The sequence below is a fragment of the Buceros rhinoceros genome, unplaced genomic scaffold (genome assembly GCF_000710305.1).
Source record: "Buceros rhinoceros silvestris isolate BGI_N320 unplaced genomic scaffold, ASM71030v1 scaffold10010, whole genome shotgun sequence".
NCBI classification, from domain to species: domain Eukaryota; kingdom Metazoa; phylum Chordata; class Aves; order Bucerotiformes; family Bucerotidae; genus Buceros; species Buceros rhinoceros.
Genome location: NW_010387884.1, coordinates 58531 through 74640, shown reverse-complemented (window position 1 = coordinate 74640; position 16110 = coordinate 58531). Strand labels below are relative to the sequence as shown.

The following is a 16110-nucleotide window of genomic DNA, read 5'->3' as shown; positions in this document are numbered from 1 at the left end:
TATACGCCTTCTGGAAGAAAATACCTCCTGATTTATTGTCTGCAGGTGATGGCGAGGCAGCTGTAGCTCTCTCTCTCTCACACGCATTTTCTTGACAGTAGTTTCTGGAGAGGCTTTTTTTCCCCCCCCCCCCCCCCACTTTAAGGTCATTGAATATCTAGGATTAGTTAGTGCTCGCTTTTCTCTGCTTGAAGAGTAGAAATAAGGCAGTCATCTTCTAGTTACAGAAGTTCGGAGATGAAGGGGAATTCATAATACCGATTCTCTTCCTGTCTGAGTCAGTTTTTAACTAGCCTGTTTTAAAAACCTTCAGCAAGGGAAATTTCACAGCTTCCTCAGGCGCAGAGGGATTGTCACAGGTTCAGGATGTGCTGGTCCTACACTGCTTTTCCAAACACTCGTCCAAGGAAAGGCTGCATCCACTTCCCATACCGCTGAGAGTAAAACCAGCTCAGTGGGTCCCTGCAGTTGTTAGTGCAGTTGTCTCAGTGTTATTTGGTGCTGCAAAGTACTCTCTCAACTAAACTAGAGAAAACTTACTCTCCTTTGAAGAAAATAAAGGTATAACTGGCACTTCGAGCTGCTATCACCTTTGGTTTTTTCTTGTTACTATTCAAAAGTATTGCCATGAGGTGCATTTTTAGATGTTTTTCTATTTCATTTTTTATGTTTCTTTCTTAGTATGAAGCTGCTGCCTTTTTTGTTTCCCTCAAAAACAATTTGTCTTTCTGTCATCACACAGAACGTTCAAGAATACCTTAAGTAGATAAGAATACCTTAAATAGAAAAGACAGTGGGATGTCTTTTGAATGTATTTGCATTATGTGGTTTTTGAACACTTTCATATGTTCATTTTTTCATACCGTGGAATGAGAAGTGAGAGAGAAAAACATTTCAAGAAAAAGCTGTGCAAAATGAGAGCATGGAAAGGGGAGCTCAGGGCTAGGTGACAGTAGTAATTGAAACTGCAGTTTGAGAGCTAAGACTAGGTCAGAAGTTGATATTGTCCCTTCACCAAATATATTTCTAATTTTACCTTAAATATTTAACAGTAGAAGCTTTAGGTAGATTACGGAAAAGTTCTGATAGCCATGATTAAATGTTAGAATCATCGCGTCCTGAATCCCTACAAGCACACTTATCTCCTTGTCCTGTTAACACGTGTCAGCATGTTGTAGTCAGTTTAATGCCGCATGAAAACTCTTGCATTCCAAGAGCAATTAGGGAACAAAACGTGAGAAGGAAATTCCAGGGAAAATACGCATTGGATAATCTCCGTTTGGTGATGGAAAGGGGTGAACGAAACAAAACCAAAGTAAACTGAAGTAGGATTCCTAGGCATCATGAATGGTGAACCTTAAAATGAACATTTGCTCTTGCTTATTGATTGAAGTAAATTTAGGCTCTGTTGAGTTTTAACATGGTGTTTATGTTTGCTATTTTAAAAATCTTTTTTAAAAGCTTGCATGAGGATGGAAAAGTGTCCCAGGTACTAGCCAGGACCCTTTAAGTTGAGGGAGGTGCCTGGTGCTGATGTCGCTGCAGCCTGAGCTGCATGGCTGTGACTTAGCAAAGCCTCTTGGCTTTCCAAGAACGTTCCCTGTGTGAAAATTTTTGCCTCACTCTTTTCTGCATTTTGATCTTTAGCCTAAAGCTGCTTAAACCAGGACAAGAACCTCTGAAATACCAAGGTCCTAGGGACTTCCAGGCACTGGAAAGCTGGATGTTGGAGAAGTTGAATGAGGAACCCTCTGTAAGTGAAAAGGAAGTAAGAAAAGGAAATGCTTCCTTCTGCAGACTTGCTTATCTATCATTTCTATAGGTTAAGTTTCATTTTCCCAGAGGAAATCCGATCCTGAGAATAAAAGTCAGGTGGCAGTAACAATATGGAACAGCTTCCATATAAGTCAGGGTAGGACTGAAGACTGTCATCTGGTGGCCTGCCCTTTGTTTCCTGTGTTTAAAGCTACAGTGCATCGTGCAGTAGCTAAGCATTTTGACATTTTAAGATACAATTCTCTGTCAATTCAGTTGACACCTGTAGGCCATAATGTTCCTACAATAGGAGAAGCGATTTAGCATGTGCGTTGGGCTTCATTGCCTCTGGAAACATGGATGCCATCTTGAGCTCAGTTGTTTTTTGATAATGGTGCAGCCTAAAGAAAGGATTTAAAATAATCAGTTAGGTGAGTTAATACCATCATTAGGAAACCCCTTGAGCTCAGGGGTAGCACTTACATACAGTGGCCAAGCCTTGCCTAAAATTGAATTTGTGATTGCTGTTTCTGATCAAAATAAAGCTTTAACGATTGCTGAACCACATTAGAATATGATTCTATTTAAACCAACGTGGTATTTTTAGTAATGAAATGTGAAATGCTAAACTGTTTTAAGAAATGTACTTTGAGGTTCTTAAAAAATTCTTTCCAGCTTTGATCCTAGTATCTAGAAAGTAGTCACTTGATTTGCCAAAGTGTCCATGGGTTTGCTGCAAGTTTAACCAATAAAGTGTTTGCTCTTTCCCCATTGTTACTGCCTTCAGGGGGCCATGAGGTCCCTCGTTCTGGCATTAGGGGAGCAGAACATAGCTTTTTCACTGGCTATTTTGAAATAGCCCAAAGACCACTGAGACCGGTGCAGTGGCAGATGTGGCTGATGCCTGATGTTGTAGAGAGGCTGTTAAGTAGTCTTAAGTGTGTTAATCTACAGTGATGTGATGAATCAAATATTGTGTATTTACTATACAAGACAAATAAAAGTTAATTTTTCTCCTGAATAGGATCCAGAATCTGACATGGAAGCACCAAAAGCCCCTGAACCTAAGCAGGGAATGTATGAACTCTCAGCAGACAATTTCAAGATGCACATAGCAGAAGGTAAGTGTTTTTTTCATAAGCAAGAGAAACTTGCTTACAGAGGCACCAGTAGTGGAAATCTGCCACAGAAATACTAGTTTTCAAAGTGCTTCCTTTCCTCTTCTATTTTCCAGTAATACCTGGTGAAAGAGGATGAAACTACAGACTGTAAAAATGCAGTAGTTTAATTACGTATCACACGCCATGAGAAAGTTTGAGAATGGTACTCTGCCCAGAAGGCAGGAAAAATAAGCCCCCTAATCCCATGGGAGAAGCGAGTGCGGCTTGCTTGAATAAACTGCCTCTTTCCCTGTGTTTTGTGCTTGCTGCTGGCTTGTTCCTTTTTCCAGACTGCTGTTCTGGATAAATATAATCCACTTGCTTCCTTCTTGCTGACCCTGGCCTGCTCCAGTCTGGCCCTGTGTTTGATATTGTTAAGCTTTCTTCCTCCGGAATTTAATGTGGGCAAAACACTTCACTTGTTTGGCCATTTTAAGAAATATTTTGTCTGGAAGCTTTAAAGCTAATGCCAGGAGTGATATGTAACATGGGAAATTTCACCACCCACATGATGGGTTTTTTAGAGAATGAGCACAATCTTAAAATACAAACTTCGGGCTGCCGTGACAACAGATGGTCCTGCCATCTCTGTTTTCCTAAAAACAAAGGCCAGGTTGAATTACTTGTCTGTACCCATGTGATACCATCAGTGAGGCAGATGCTAGAGCTTCTTAAGGTAGCCATTAACAGATTAGAAATATTTTCAAGTTTAAAAGAGTGTTTTGTGCAGCTAACTTAAATTTCCCATCCTGTGTGGCTTAACACAGAATTACATAAAAATTCTTCATGGATTCCTCTCTAAGCCATCAGGGAGATGCTAAGCATGAAACAACTTCACAGGCTGAGAAGAGAGCATATGTGTAAATGCTTTAGTATTTTTATTGTAGTTTTTAGTATGTATCTGTTGGCATTCATAGGGGAGCCGTTCCCATAGTCATAGCTGGTGGTTGAGCAGGTTTATGACTGTCTGTAAAGTTGTTGTCCTCTCCTCGCTTGAGTTACAAGCAGTTCAGTGCTAAATTTAGCAGAGGCTTAGCCGTTCCAGCTGGAAGGGTGACTTTTGTTCTTAAAAAGTCTCCCTTTACCTTTTTGGTGCTCTAGGGCAAAAAGAATTTTAATTTTTCCCTGTCGGAGAGTGCATCAGAGTATGTGGTGTTGAATAGCAGATTTTGACTGGATGTTCTTGTTCTTTCATGAGGAATTTCAGTTTGCAGTTTATTTGACCAAATCAAAGCATGTCAGTTAGTTTGACAATCTTCCGTGGGCAGACAGGCAAGTTGGAGCACAGTAGCACTGCAGTTTACGCTTCCCAGCTATTTCATGATGTCTTTTCTCTGACCCCCTTTTGTGAATGAGCCCTCAAATTAGAAATGAATCCTAGTAATATCAGCCCCAAAGGGGCTTAAATCCTTTTATAGCCTTCCAAGGATTATGAATAACTGTTAGAGTTTTTCCTCCAGTTGCTGGTGTTTCCTTCAAACTGATTTGTCTAATTTCTTCCTTGTTTTAATTAAGGTCATTTTTATTTCTTACTAACAGAACCTTGCCTCCGTGTGTGCAACTTGAATTCGTAGTAATCTTAATTGAAGAAAACTACATATTCTGGTACTCTGCAATTGAGATTATACTCTAAAATGTTAGTAGGAGATAGTATAGAGACTCTCCTCTCTCTAAAACACTGCTAAAATCTATTAAAGGCAGTGATTTCTGAACAGTTGTCATGAAACTACAGAGCGTGTTGCAGAAAATGGAATGGTGAAAAAAATTAATTGGGTAGTTCACAGACTTTATGCAGCAGTGTTTCGTAAAAGATGTTTTAAGTTGAAGTCTAACACTTTCATTTTTACTCTTAAAAATACATGTTCCTTATTGGTTCTTCCTACTCTGTAATGGGGCGAGTGATTGACGTGGTAGAATTAGACACTGCAGCAAACGGTTAGGTTAAAAATACCAGTTTTAATAGCTCATTCGTTGGCTTGTGGTTGTGAAGCTGTTTGAATTTTCAGGGAAATTGGCAGCACTGTGGGACTGCATACGGTAATTGCTGAAGTATTCTGTCCTGGCCTTTGATTCAGTGTTTCCTATCGTTAACTCAGGAAATACCACGATAAATATGCAGTCTGAGATTAGTACCTATTCATTAATTGCAGCCAAATTAATTCCAAATGAGTTAAATATCTTTTTTTTCTTTGACTTACAAGGTAATCACTTTATCAAATTCTTTGCCCCTTGGTGTGGTCATTGCAAGGCTTTGGCCCCAACCTGGGAACAGCTGGCTCAAGCTTTCGAGCATTCGGAAACTGTCAAGATTGGTAAGGTAGGTGAAGAGTTCCCAGTCTGAAAATGTGTTTTGCGTCAGTGAATGTATCAGCCAAGGATTATGCTTTTCGTGCTGTGATTTGCAAGTGATGATTGTTTTGTTTGACACCTCTTAAACCCTTTTATAGCTATAGTCTGTTTTAATTTTGGTTGGTTCTCTTCTCACACATCTGCAGTTGAGAGGACTCCCTTGTTTTAAGCAAGGACGTGTTAGAACACAGCTGTGTTTCAGAGAGCAGGGAGTAAGTCTAATGCTTTAGACGCAGGGAATAATATTTGAGATTTGTTTTTTATTAACACTTCCCCTTTGTCAGAACTTGATAGACTTCAGTATTTATTGAGTGGGAAAGTGACTTTTCATTTGACCTTTACAGCATTGGAGTCCTTAGTAAGTTTTAGACCTACAGGGCTCCTTAGGGTGACTTATTTCTTGGTTGTTGGGGGACTTTTGTCTTCTTTACCCTCACAGAACTTTCTAAAGGTTTCAGGGAGTCTTCCACCTTAAAAACTGATATGTTGTCCTGCTTTACTATTTCTTTTAGGGTTGATAACCAGGTTCTGTGGTGTATTTACCATGGGAGCTTGTTACTTGTATGTGGAGTGACTTCTGTACAGAGGTATGGAGGTGGTCTGGCAACTGCAGTTACTGGCTTTATTTGCTGACCCATACCTAACCCAGGGGCTCATGATGTGAATCCCTCTGTATTTGCCAATGGTGGAAAACTGTCTGGGCTCAACTTCCATGTCCTTAAGTTTCCAGAGTGGTTCCACTGATCAGAGAGGCTGCCTAACAGTCAGCTTTTTGTCAGTCCCACAGAGGGACAAATGCCAGCGATCTCTCCTGCCTTTGCCCTCATGGCACCTTCAGCTCTTATTAGGGCTGATGAGCTTGACTTCTTTGGTTTTTAATTTTTATTTTTAATGCTTTTGAAAATCTGCTAATTCAATTACATTGTCGATACACAGAGCAGGTCAGCAGAGTGGAACTTTGGAGAAGACATATATATCCATAATTTTAAGACCTGGTGGTTATAAAATTAGATTCCCTCTGAGAATAAAATATAGGAGGCTGTTGTTCCTTTGATGCTGTCTGTAACTGTTGCACCTGCTGATTTAGCGTTTGAGAACCTTGTCTGATACAACTTTACTTAGCTTGAGTATCTTCTCGAAGTTACCATTCTGTGATACCCAGAGAAACATAAACAAAAAATGCCCAGAATTTCAGTTTTATTCAGTTGTCTGTCATGTTTGCAGTTACTGTTACTGATAGTTGCCACTCAGATTTGTCTCGATGCCTGTCTGTTTTGTGTAACTGTACACCTTGTGAAACTCTTCGATGTGATTTGACTGAGCTCGTAAGTCTGTGACAAGCAACACAACAGTTTCTAAGAAGGTTGAACCATGGCTCTCATGTCATGTGGGGAAGTAGTGCCTTTGAGCTTGAGAACTGATCTCCTTTGATCTGGAGCAAAGCAGTCCTCATATGAAATTCAAAATCCAGGTGATGTGTGGAGCAAAGATTCTGATGCTTAAGTTATCTTTTTTTCTGTTTTAGAAAAATTATAAACTGGTAACTTTACAGATTGGTTTATGACATACTGGAATTGAATTTTGCTGTGCACTTGGAACTTGCCTTGGAGTAAAGTTCACTTGCCAGCTGTTGACATGTCTTCTGACATCCTTAAGAGTAGTCTTTTAAAAAATGGATAAGCCAATACATCTTGTATCCTGCTGTCCATGCAGTGATTTTATTCACTGAGAACACCAAGTACTTTTTAATTGGCATATTCAGTAATATCTTCATTGTTCTTTGTACCTGTTAATTCTTCTCTCTGTACCTCCCTCCCCGATCCCTCCTAAAAAGAATAAAATCAAACACACACGGAACTGCCCAATTGTAGAACCAAACTGCTGTTTGGAAGACAGTACTTGGTACCGAGTTTTGCCAAGCCAGGTATTGCTTGTGTTTTGCCAGGATTTTAAACATAAGGGAGGCTCTGATGCTTCTTGTGTATTTGTTTTATGCATTGAATGGTTTGTATTTTTTTCAAAACGTAGGTTGACTGTACCCAGCATAATGAAGTCTGCTCTGAAGTGCAAGTTCGTGGCTATCCCACACTCCTCTGGTTTAGGAATGGTGAAAAGGTGAGTGAGTCTGTGAGCTCAGCAAAAGATCAGACTGTTTTTTTTTTCTGAATACTTGGACTATGCTTTCATCCTGGGGAAAAAAGATCAAGCGGGCATATATGAAAGTCTGCTTGTGAGAGGAGAGATGCTGATGGTTCAGTTGGGTACTGGTAGAGGTGTGCTTTGTCCGTAGATAAAAGTCAGAGATTTTTTTTCTCTTTGTGCTCTGCAAATAACTGGTGTGATGTTCATAAATCGGTAAGGAGGATCTCCAGTTATGCTGCTCTGTGAGAGAACTCAGGGTTTACTTTATCCTAACACCTTACCTACTATGGAACACAAAATCACAGAATAGAAAAAATATAACAGTAGGTAATTCTCCCAGTGTGTTTCAGAAGGTTTTCATGTGTAAGTGGTGCCTGTCCACTGAGTGATGTCTGAGCAATGCAGATTTTCCTTCTTTTAAATCTGAATGCTCTGTATGACACTGTGAGAGAGAGTCCTGTGGGCCCAGCTGACATTTTTCCTTGTAGCAATTCAAAGAATTACAATATTCTGAAGTTTGGGGAAGTAAAATATTTATAAAATACCACAGACATGAACAGCAGCAAGCAAATACACATATTGTAATTAGTAGTTTTTATCAGATGCTTCACACTTTCAATATAAATTCAGTGTATTAAATGGATATTAAAAGCAGAGAATCCAGGACTCCTCTTTCAGCTCTTACCGACCAGGTTTTGAGGGGTTTGGGGTTTTTGTCTTATTCATCTTGCATCCCCTTTTGAACATCTTCAGTATCAGAGATGTAAGTTTTGCTACTCAGTCCAGTTTAGTGGCTGTTGTTTTTGGCAGTTTTCTGTCACTCTGAAGAGAAAGTGGCCATAAGTACATACCCGAGCAGGTGAGGTTTGGTGTAAGCACCCCTGTAAGATCAGACGCTCCAGGGAATTTGCGTGAAGCAGCACCTCTTATTTCTGGGTACCAGCCTGATTCACACAGGAAGTACTTGTTGCCGCTCGAACAGCCGTGCTGGGCACATGGCAGAAGCAGAACTGGAAGCTGAGGGAGTGCCAAAGTCAAACGTAGTGGCATGTCCAAGCTTAGAGGTGTTTTCAGTTAATTAAACTTCTGTCTCTGTGTGGCGTGAGCCTGAGGAAGAAGTGTTCTGCTATTCCTCCAGAATGATTTTCCACCTGCTTTATTTTTCAGATAGCTACAGATGGCAAGACACCTTGCCAGAACATACTATCTTGAGCTAGAAAAGTTGTCTGTGGCTTTCCTTGACAGACCAGATCAATGTTTTGTTTGACCGTTTGTAATTACTGATGTTTGAGTTGCTCAGTGTTGTTTGAATGCAGAGTGTGGTGAAAGCAAATGTCAGATCACTGCTGTTGCAGCTGAGAAAGCCAAATCTCAGCTGTTAGTCTGAACAAAGCATGTCTGTTGACATCAGACTGGCAGTATGGTATTGCCTGGTGGCACACTGCCACCAGAGTTGTATGTTCCTTCATGGGCCGATACGATGTTTAAAAAAAACCCCAAACCCACAAAACAACGCCAACAGCCTTCCAATAATCTGACCAGAAATTCCTGGAATTCTCCTCCTCCCTGCCTTACTGAACAGCATAACAGCAACGAGAGAGAACTGCTTCAGCCGTCCAGCCTTGTACCATCATCCCCTCTGTCATAACTGTAGCCTGGCATCACACCGTTCTTCTTGGAGAGATGCAGCAGGAACCCTGGGGAGGGTTCCTTGGGAGGTACGAGGAGAGCATTGCCTTGCTCTTTGAATTTCTGAGGATGTGTGATGAGCCTGTGGGCCAGAGGAGTGACTGCATAGTCGGGTGACACACAAGTCAAGTCTTTCAGCCCTGTCAGAGTGCTGAGCAGAGCTCTCATGGAACAGAGACCACACCAAACAGCGATGGATGCTTTACTGTGCCTGGCAGTAGCTTTGGGTTCAAAAAAAATAAAACCTTGAAAAAGCTGACTAGAGTTAGAGGTGAAGGTTGAAGTGGAAAAGTTTCTAAAGTTTTCTTCTGCATTTCTAAAACACCTCAAGGAAATTCTAGGTTGTTCTCTTTTGGAACAGAATCTACAGCAAATGCTGAAGGTGTGGAGTGAGTGAAATGCCGTGGAGAGGTTTAAGGACTAGTTAACCATGTGTTATGAACATGCTTACCCTTGGCAGTCTTACCTTTTTCTGGTACTTATTTATTTACTAGATTAACTGTATATACACACAAACTATTTGGTAATTGTAGGGTGACCAGTACAAAGGGAAGAGGGACTTTGATTCCTTAAAGGAATATGTGGATTCCCAGCTACAGAGCTCTGGGAAAGAGCCACCAGCAGATGAACCCGCCGAAACCCTGCAGCCACCCCCAGAAGCTGCCCATGCTGAGGTAAGTGCTCCTGCACACTGCAGCAGAGTTAAAAGCATTCAAACTCTTTGAGTTTGAGCAGCCTGTCTTCAGCCTTCAATGTGCTTTTTTCTCTCTTTGACAGCGTGACAATTTCTAGATGCTGTGTGCCAAATGCTTACCTGGTTATTTTTTTAGTAATTAATTGAGTGGAATTAGACCATAATTCCTAGCGATACTTTTACTAACCCGATGAACTGGAGAAAGAAAAAAATAATTGTTGCCTTTTTTACAGTTGCAATAAGTTGCTTAGATTGAGTGGCATAAATGTGGTCTTTTCTGGTCTGAGAAACTGCTGGCACCTTGTGCTCTGTGGCAGCCTAGGAACTCCAGGGGTTATGAATGTTGCCAGGACACTGGTGAGCCTCACTTTCAGCCCTTTGCATAGTTGTACTCCGTATTGTGTAATTTTCCCCTCCTTTTTTAATCACTTTGTCATTTCATCTGCCATTTTTCTTGTAGCTGAATGTAAAGCTGGTGAGGTTGAGACATTAGGGGTGGTTTCCAAGAATACTTTTTTATGAGATGTGGAAAACATACTTCTGCCTAGAAAATAAGGGATGGTGATTTACACTCCCTTTGTGATATAGAATGAACTTCTGTAATTAAAAACCATCAATATTATTAACTTAAACACCATTTATATGCAGCTACTACCAGGAGAGTATTACCTTCCCAGCTGGCTTTTCCAGCAGCATTACTCATCTCGCATCAAGGGGCTTTTACCAAAGAAACGCTACAGGCAACACAGATTTGCGATTTTCATACCCCTCCAGATTTTTTGTGTATTTTAAACTGACTTCAGATTTGGCAGAACCTAACCAGCTGTTGGAGTTACTACAGTGCCAGTCCTTGCCAGCCCTCTCACAGAAGCTGTACGTTTATGTCCGTGAGAGTTCTCTCCTGCCAGACATCGCTAAAATTGTTCAGAAATGGTCCACTGCTCACGTCGTGGTATTGCATATGATGTCTTCAGAAACCAACCGAAAATTGAGCTCTCTGGTATCAGAGCTATTTTTGTGGTCATGTAGTTCACATTGCTGTTCTGACAGTAATATACTAAAATTTCTCTATAAAATTTGGTTTACCGTGTGGATTTAGGGGGAAGATGTTATTTATGGGGTTTTCAGACTTGGTATCTGCGATTGTATATGATGTTTGGAACATTTGTTTCAGATACCATTTAGGGAATTCAGATTAGAAGAATGTGTATTGACAGCTCATTTTTTCTTCATTTAATTAATTGAAATTATTTAATAATTTCTGATTTCTAAACAGTTCTTTAAAGGTAATAACACTGCAGGTTCATGAAAGAACTTAATTTTACAGAAGTGTTTAAAGGTACTGGAAAATTGGTAATTTCAAGGGGTTTATTGGCTTCTCTTCATAAACTCTTACCAGGTTTAACATAGAATTGGTAATAATATCAGTTGCACTTTTGATTTTCTTTTGCTTTCTTTTGAATTTGAGGCTTTTATAGGCATGAGATGTACATATTAGATTTTAATCCCTCCCACCCTTGAGCGTCTCACACAAAGAATGACATTTGTTACAGATCTGTGCTCTCTTTTGAGACCGTCTGTAAGCAATGTGCTCTCCGCCCATCTCTCCCACGCCACTGCTCCTTGGTGTGATCTGGAGTAAAAGCTCTCCTGGCATCCATGCCAGGTGGTGATGTCCCCTCGACAGGGAAGTAGGTGTCTCCGATAACAGGTTTGCCTGTGTACGCAGCGCAGGGATGCCGCAGAGAAAGCGCGGCTGTCAGGACATCCCTTGAACACCTCCTTACCCTCTCACTTGAAGCCAGCTCTTCTCAGGTTGTTCCCTGGAACATTGGTGTGTACTAAAATGAAAGCGATTTTTTTTTTTTTTTTTTTTTTCCCCCCCCCCCAACAACTAAAAATTTGGGTACAGGCAAATCCCCTGAAAATAGGGGTGTTTTGTTTCTCCAATTATGGATGAGATTCAGTGTGAAATACATGTTTCTCTACATCTCTCTAGGGGAGGAAAGTAGCGGAGGGGTAAAAGTGAGGTGTGCTGCTGCTGCTACTCTTGCTTATATCGACAATTATTATCTTTTCCAGTTGGAGTTTCCCTTTCAGGGAGCTGAAAGCTCATTTGGCTGATGTAGATACAGAAAGTTTTGACTCTTTCTTTTTCTTTTCCTTTCTTTTGAACAGGCTGCAGTGCTCTCTCTCTCTGAAAAAGACTTTGATGCCACCATAGCCAGGGGTATCACCTTCATTAAATTCTATGCTCCATGGTAAGAAGCTGGCACCTGTCTCCCAGGACTGTTGCTGATTTAGGCTGTCCTTGCAGCAGTTGCTGTAGGTCTTTGAGGTGTGTGCGGTTCTGTATGTGTTGTCTGGCCCCAAAACGTGAATTAACTGAAGAATGTGTGCATTGGCAAGAGTTACAGTGAAAAAGCTGAATCTGTTTTAGCTTTCTTGGGAAGCCTCTCTGCAGAAGGGTGACAGAGCAGCTTTACTGTGTCAGCCTCCAGGTACTGCTGGAGAGCGAGGGGAGTGTATCTCCGGTGCTGAGAAAGGAGAGCATGCTGCTCTTTGGGCCCTCTCCTGCCACAGCCAGCCTCTCTTGGAAGCCTCCTTTGAGCCCTTGGGAATTGGTGCAGGCTGTATAGCTGTGGGTAATTGGCTGTTACTCTTCAAAGAACTGACAGAAAACTCATTTGCACAAGTGACAATTTTGAGAACTCAATCTTGAGTTCGTAAGAGTATATTCCATGTGATATGGTATTGGAGTGACCCGAGGTAGAAATCTCCAGTGCAGGTGGTGTCGGTGTAGACACCCAGTGGAAAGCACTGGTGGACAAAAAAAAGTCATGTCCTGTCTGACATCTGCTGTTATTGGCGTATCCACCAGAGCCTGGGACCCAAGCTGGGGTAAGGCCGTCGTGTTACTAACTCACAGAACAACTATTTCCCCCTTTTTTTTACTATTCCTTGTCTGAGACCAGAAGAAAGTTTTACATTTCTCTCTCTCCGGTTGATAGACGTCATCTTATTTGTGCCTGGACTGAATTTAATGAAACTGGCACGCCACTGTTCTCATCCCCTGCCTGGTCTCTTGGCCAAAGGAAGGAAGCCTAGTGTAGTGGGAGAGATTAAAATTAAACTGCGAAAGATAACACACCTCTGATGTCATCACTAGGCATCCCATTAATGGAGCTTATAAAATAGAAAAAGGTTTTGTTAATGTTTGTAGGAGGTCATTATCTGAGAAGCTTTTTTGGGGGAAAGTTTGAGGTAAAGAAATGCTCCTTTTTAAATTAACTTTTCTTAATAATACTGCACTCAAACCATCTCCTCATCTTGCGAGATTTTCACGGGCTGCTGCTGGCTGTCCCAGGTATGGCTGGTGCTGGGCGGCAGGCTGAGAAGTGGTGGTTCGGGATGCAAGGAGTCACATTCTTAAAGTGAGCTGTGCTTGCTGGCTGCAGCATTCTGAAAGCCGCTGTTTCGGGCAACGCCTCCTGTGTTTGTGTACTTGGGATTCTCCTTTCAGCTCCCAAAGCTGGGTTTTATATGCAGGTGTAAGTGCTCTGCACATGAACGACCTGTTTCTCTTCCACGTGGATTAACTTGTGTAGGGCTCAGCAAACACTCCACTGCTGCCTGCTCGTGCTGTCTGTCAGTTGGTTTTGGATAAATGTCACTGTGACTTCCACCGTAAGGTATAAAATTGTCCTCCTCTAGTAGTTTCTGTGCATGGTCAGAAATGCTTTTATACTGTCACTGTGTATTAACAAGGGGGTTAAATAGACGCTGGCTTGCACTAGGAGCTGCTGAGAGACGTCTTTCATTGTTTTAGTAAATGCCCTGACCCAGCCTAGAGGCACTGACGGGCTGTTCTAGTAACCCAGTGAAGGTGCGGCTGGCTGGAACGGAATGAGGAATGCCACTCTACTGACTTTGTGCTTTGGGAATTTGTCTTGAAGGCAGTAAGAAGTTCCAGTTACGAACTTGGCTAAGCTGAGATCAAAACATAAACAGAATTAATACTTTACTACAGTTCCTGCCATTTTACGGTATCATTTTCTCTCTGAGCGCTGGTGTTCGTTGCGTGCCCTCTGTGAACTGCATTCTCACGTGACTGTAGAGATGTAAGCGAATAAGTAGAAACAGGCTTTTTGGTGTTATTAGTGATGTAACTGGAATGATTGTCTATCTCATGAGAATCAGAACAGGGCCTGGTGTCTTTTTTTCCATCTGCTAAGTGAAGCTATTCACTATCACACAATTCCATTGTGGCTTTACCTGAGAGCACAGTGGTACTGATTAAAAGTCAGGGACCTTCAATGAGAAAATGCATTAAACAGCTGTGGTGTTTCATAAAAACAGAATCTGTGTTGACAAGTGCCGCTATTAAAATTGAGTTCCCGGCACTGGGTGATGCTACATTGGTCAAGGCGGCTGGAACTGGAAGAAATTTAACAGGGAAATGGAAATCTCACTTAACTAATTAAACTTGGGCTACGTAGCTTTAGCATAACTGACAAATGCTACCTGACACTTAATTTGTACTACAGCTATTTTGCACCTTATTTAAAACATGGGTGTTTGGTTTTAATTTAAATATTCTCTGTGCTTGTCTTTATAGTCATTTGTAGGGTGAAACGTTAATGCACTGACACCCAAATACCATTCCAGAGAAGACTAATGAAGGCCAGAAACTATTTCAGTGCTTAATTCACAAAAAAATCACTCATTTTCTTAGCTCATTTACTGACATAACAGTGTAGGGGAGCTGGAGGGAGAGCTCCTTTGGGGCCAGGAAAGGCACCTAGTTACACTTAAAGCTACTGCAGTGGAACAGTAGAGATAAACGAGAAGATGTATCCATCATCTGCTGAACAAATCCCTCTGTTGTTTCTAGGTGTGGTCACTGTAAGAACTTGGCTCCAACGTGGGAGAACCTTGCCAAAGAGCAATTTCCAGGTCTGACTGATGTCAAAATTGCCGAGGTAGACTGCACCGTGGAACGTAATGTCTGCAGCAGGTTCTCTGTAAGTGTGAAAGATCCAAGACAAGCGGGATGGTGGTGTGTGCCGAGTGTTCGAGGCGGTGATGTGAGGGTGCCTGCTGACAGTGCAGCTGTGTTTGCCATCAGCTAAACCAGAGGTAGTTGAGAACAGCACCCAGTGACACTGGTTCTTCCCTGGACTGTTTGTTCAGCCTCGGTCACAGCCGTTTTTGGATAAAGCTGAAGAAGCCCCTAACTTAAGAAGCCTCCCTGTGCAAAAGCACCAAAGCAGTCCAGCGGTAGGTGATGCAGAGTTCTGCTCCGAGAAAAGACAAGTGTCTTCTGGTGCTGGTAGGCAGAAGCTGAAGACGGAGCTGGAGCTGCTGTTCCAAGGGCTGGCAGGAACGTGCGTTATCCCAGTCCCTTACACATGTCTGGAAAGTGCAGGCTGGCAGCGGATGCCCTGCTATGGGGTCTGGGCGGGTTTAAATTAGGATGGCCTACTGAGGAGTCGGGTGGCTTTCCAGTCAGGTAAATGCAAATGAAGGGTACCAGGGAGCTTGGACATTGGTAACAAGTTTCTTTTGTGTGTGTGTTTTTTGAAGGTACGTGGTTATCCTACACTGCTGCTTTTCCGAGGTGGAAAGAAAGTCAGTGAACACAATGGAACGAGAGACCTTGAATCGCTGCATAGCTTTGTCCTGCGTCAGGCAAGGGATGAATTGTAATAAAAGTCTGGATGCTCCGTCCCTGGCTGGCTTTGTACAGTAGCTGAGGGATTCCAGTCATTGCTAAGTTTTCAAGTAGTGTATTTGGGGGTGGGCATGGGGGAATTTTTCCATTTAGTTTGTTTTTAGGAAATTGGATGTACTAAACATTGGTACGTTCCTCTGTGTGCATGTTCAAGACGTGCTGCCCTGTGTGTGAAGGGAAGCTAACAAGTACTTACTGTGCATATGGGGAGTACTGCTGCATTTCCGCATTCCCACAGTGAAGTGTAAATGGGTTCCTTTGAGACCAAAATAGATTAAGAAAAACCAGCTTAAGGGCACCAGTAGAGTATTTCTGTCTTCAGGTTAGCATTGGTTAATCCATACCCATGGCCCAGCAGTCCTAGAAAGGTAAAAGCTGCAGCTGTGTGGAGTCACTTTTGCCTCTACAACTGTACTGAAACCCTGCGTCTTAATATAGCTGCTGGCCAGGAGGTGGAGAGCCATGGCAGGCTGAAATCACACACACCCCTTGGGGAGATACGAGGTCACTGGGAGCTGGGTGTTTGCTGTTAACCCTCTCAGCATGGGAGGTCGAGTCATAGTGCAAGTGATGGTACTGGACCTTGT

The 16110-nt window shown here is 42.1% G+C and overlaps 1 protein-coding gene across 1 annotated transcript in view; it reads left to right on the top strand.

Annotated features, from left to right (window-relative positions):
• TXNDC5 (thioredoxin domain containing 5 (endoplasmic reticulum)) overlaps positions 1 to 15498 on the top strand; it is a 16655-nt gene extending 1157 nt beyond the window's left edge. Inside the window, exons 2-9 of the mRNA XM_010137910.1 lie at positions 1648 to 1753; positions 2780 to 2876; positions 5117 to 5232; positions 7293 to 7379; positions 9629 to 9769; positions 11968 to 12050; positions 14684 to 14813; positions 15376 to 15498. Of these exons, the coding sequence (XP_010136212.1) occupies positions 1648 to 1753; positions 2780 to 2876; positions 5117 to 5232; positions 7293 to 7379; positions 9629 to 9769; positions 11968 to 12050; positions 14684 to 14813; positions 15376 to 15498 (883 nt within the window). The remainder of the gene's footprint in view (positions 1 to 1647; positions 1754 to 2779; positions 2877 to 5116; positions 5233 to 7292; positions 7380 to 9628; positions 9770 to 11967; positions 12051 to 14683; positions 14814 to 15375) is intronic.
• Positions 15499 to 16110: the final 612 nt, after the last annotated feature.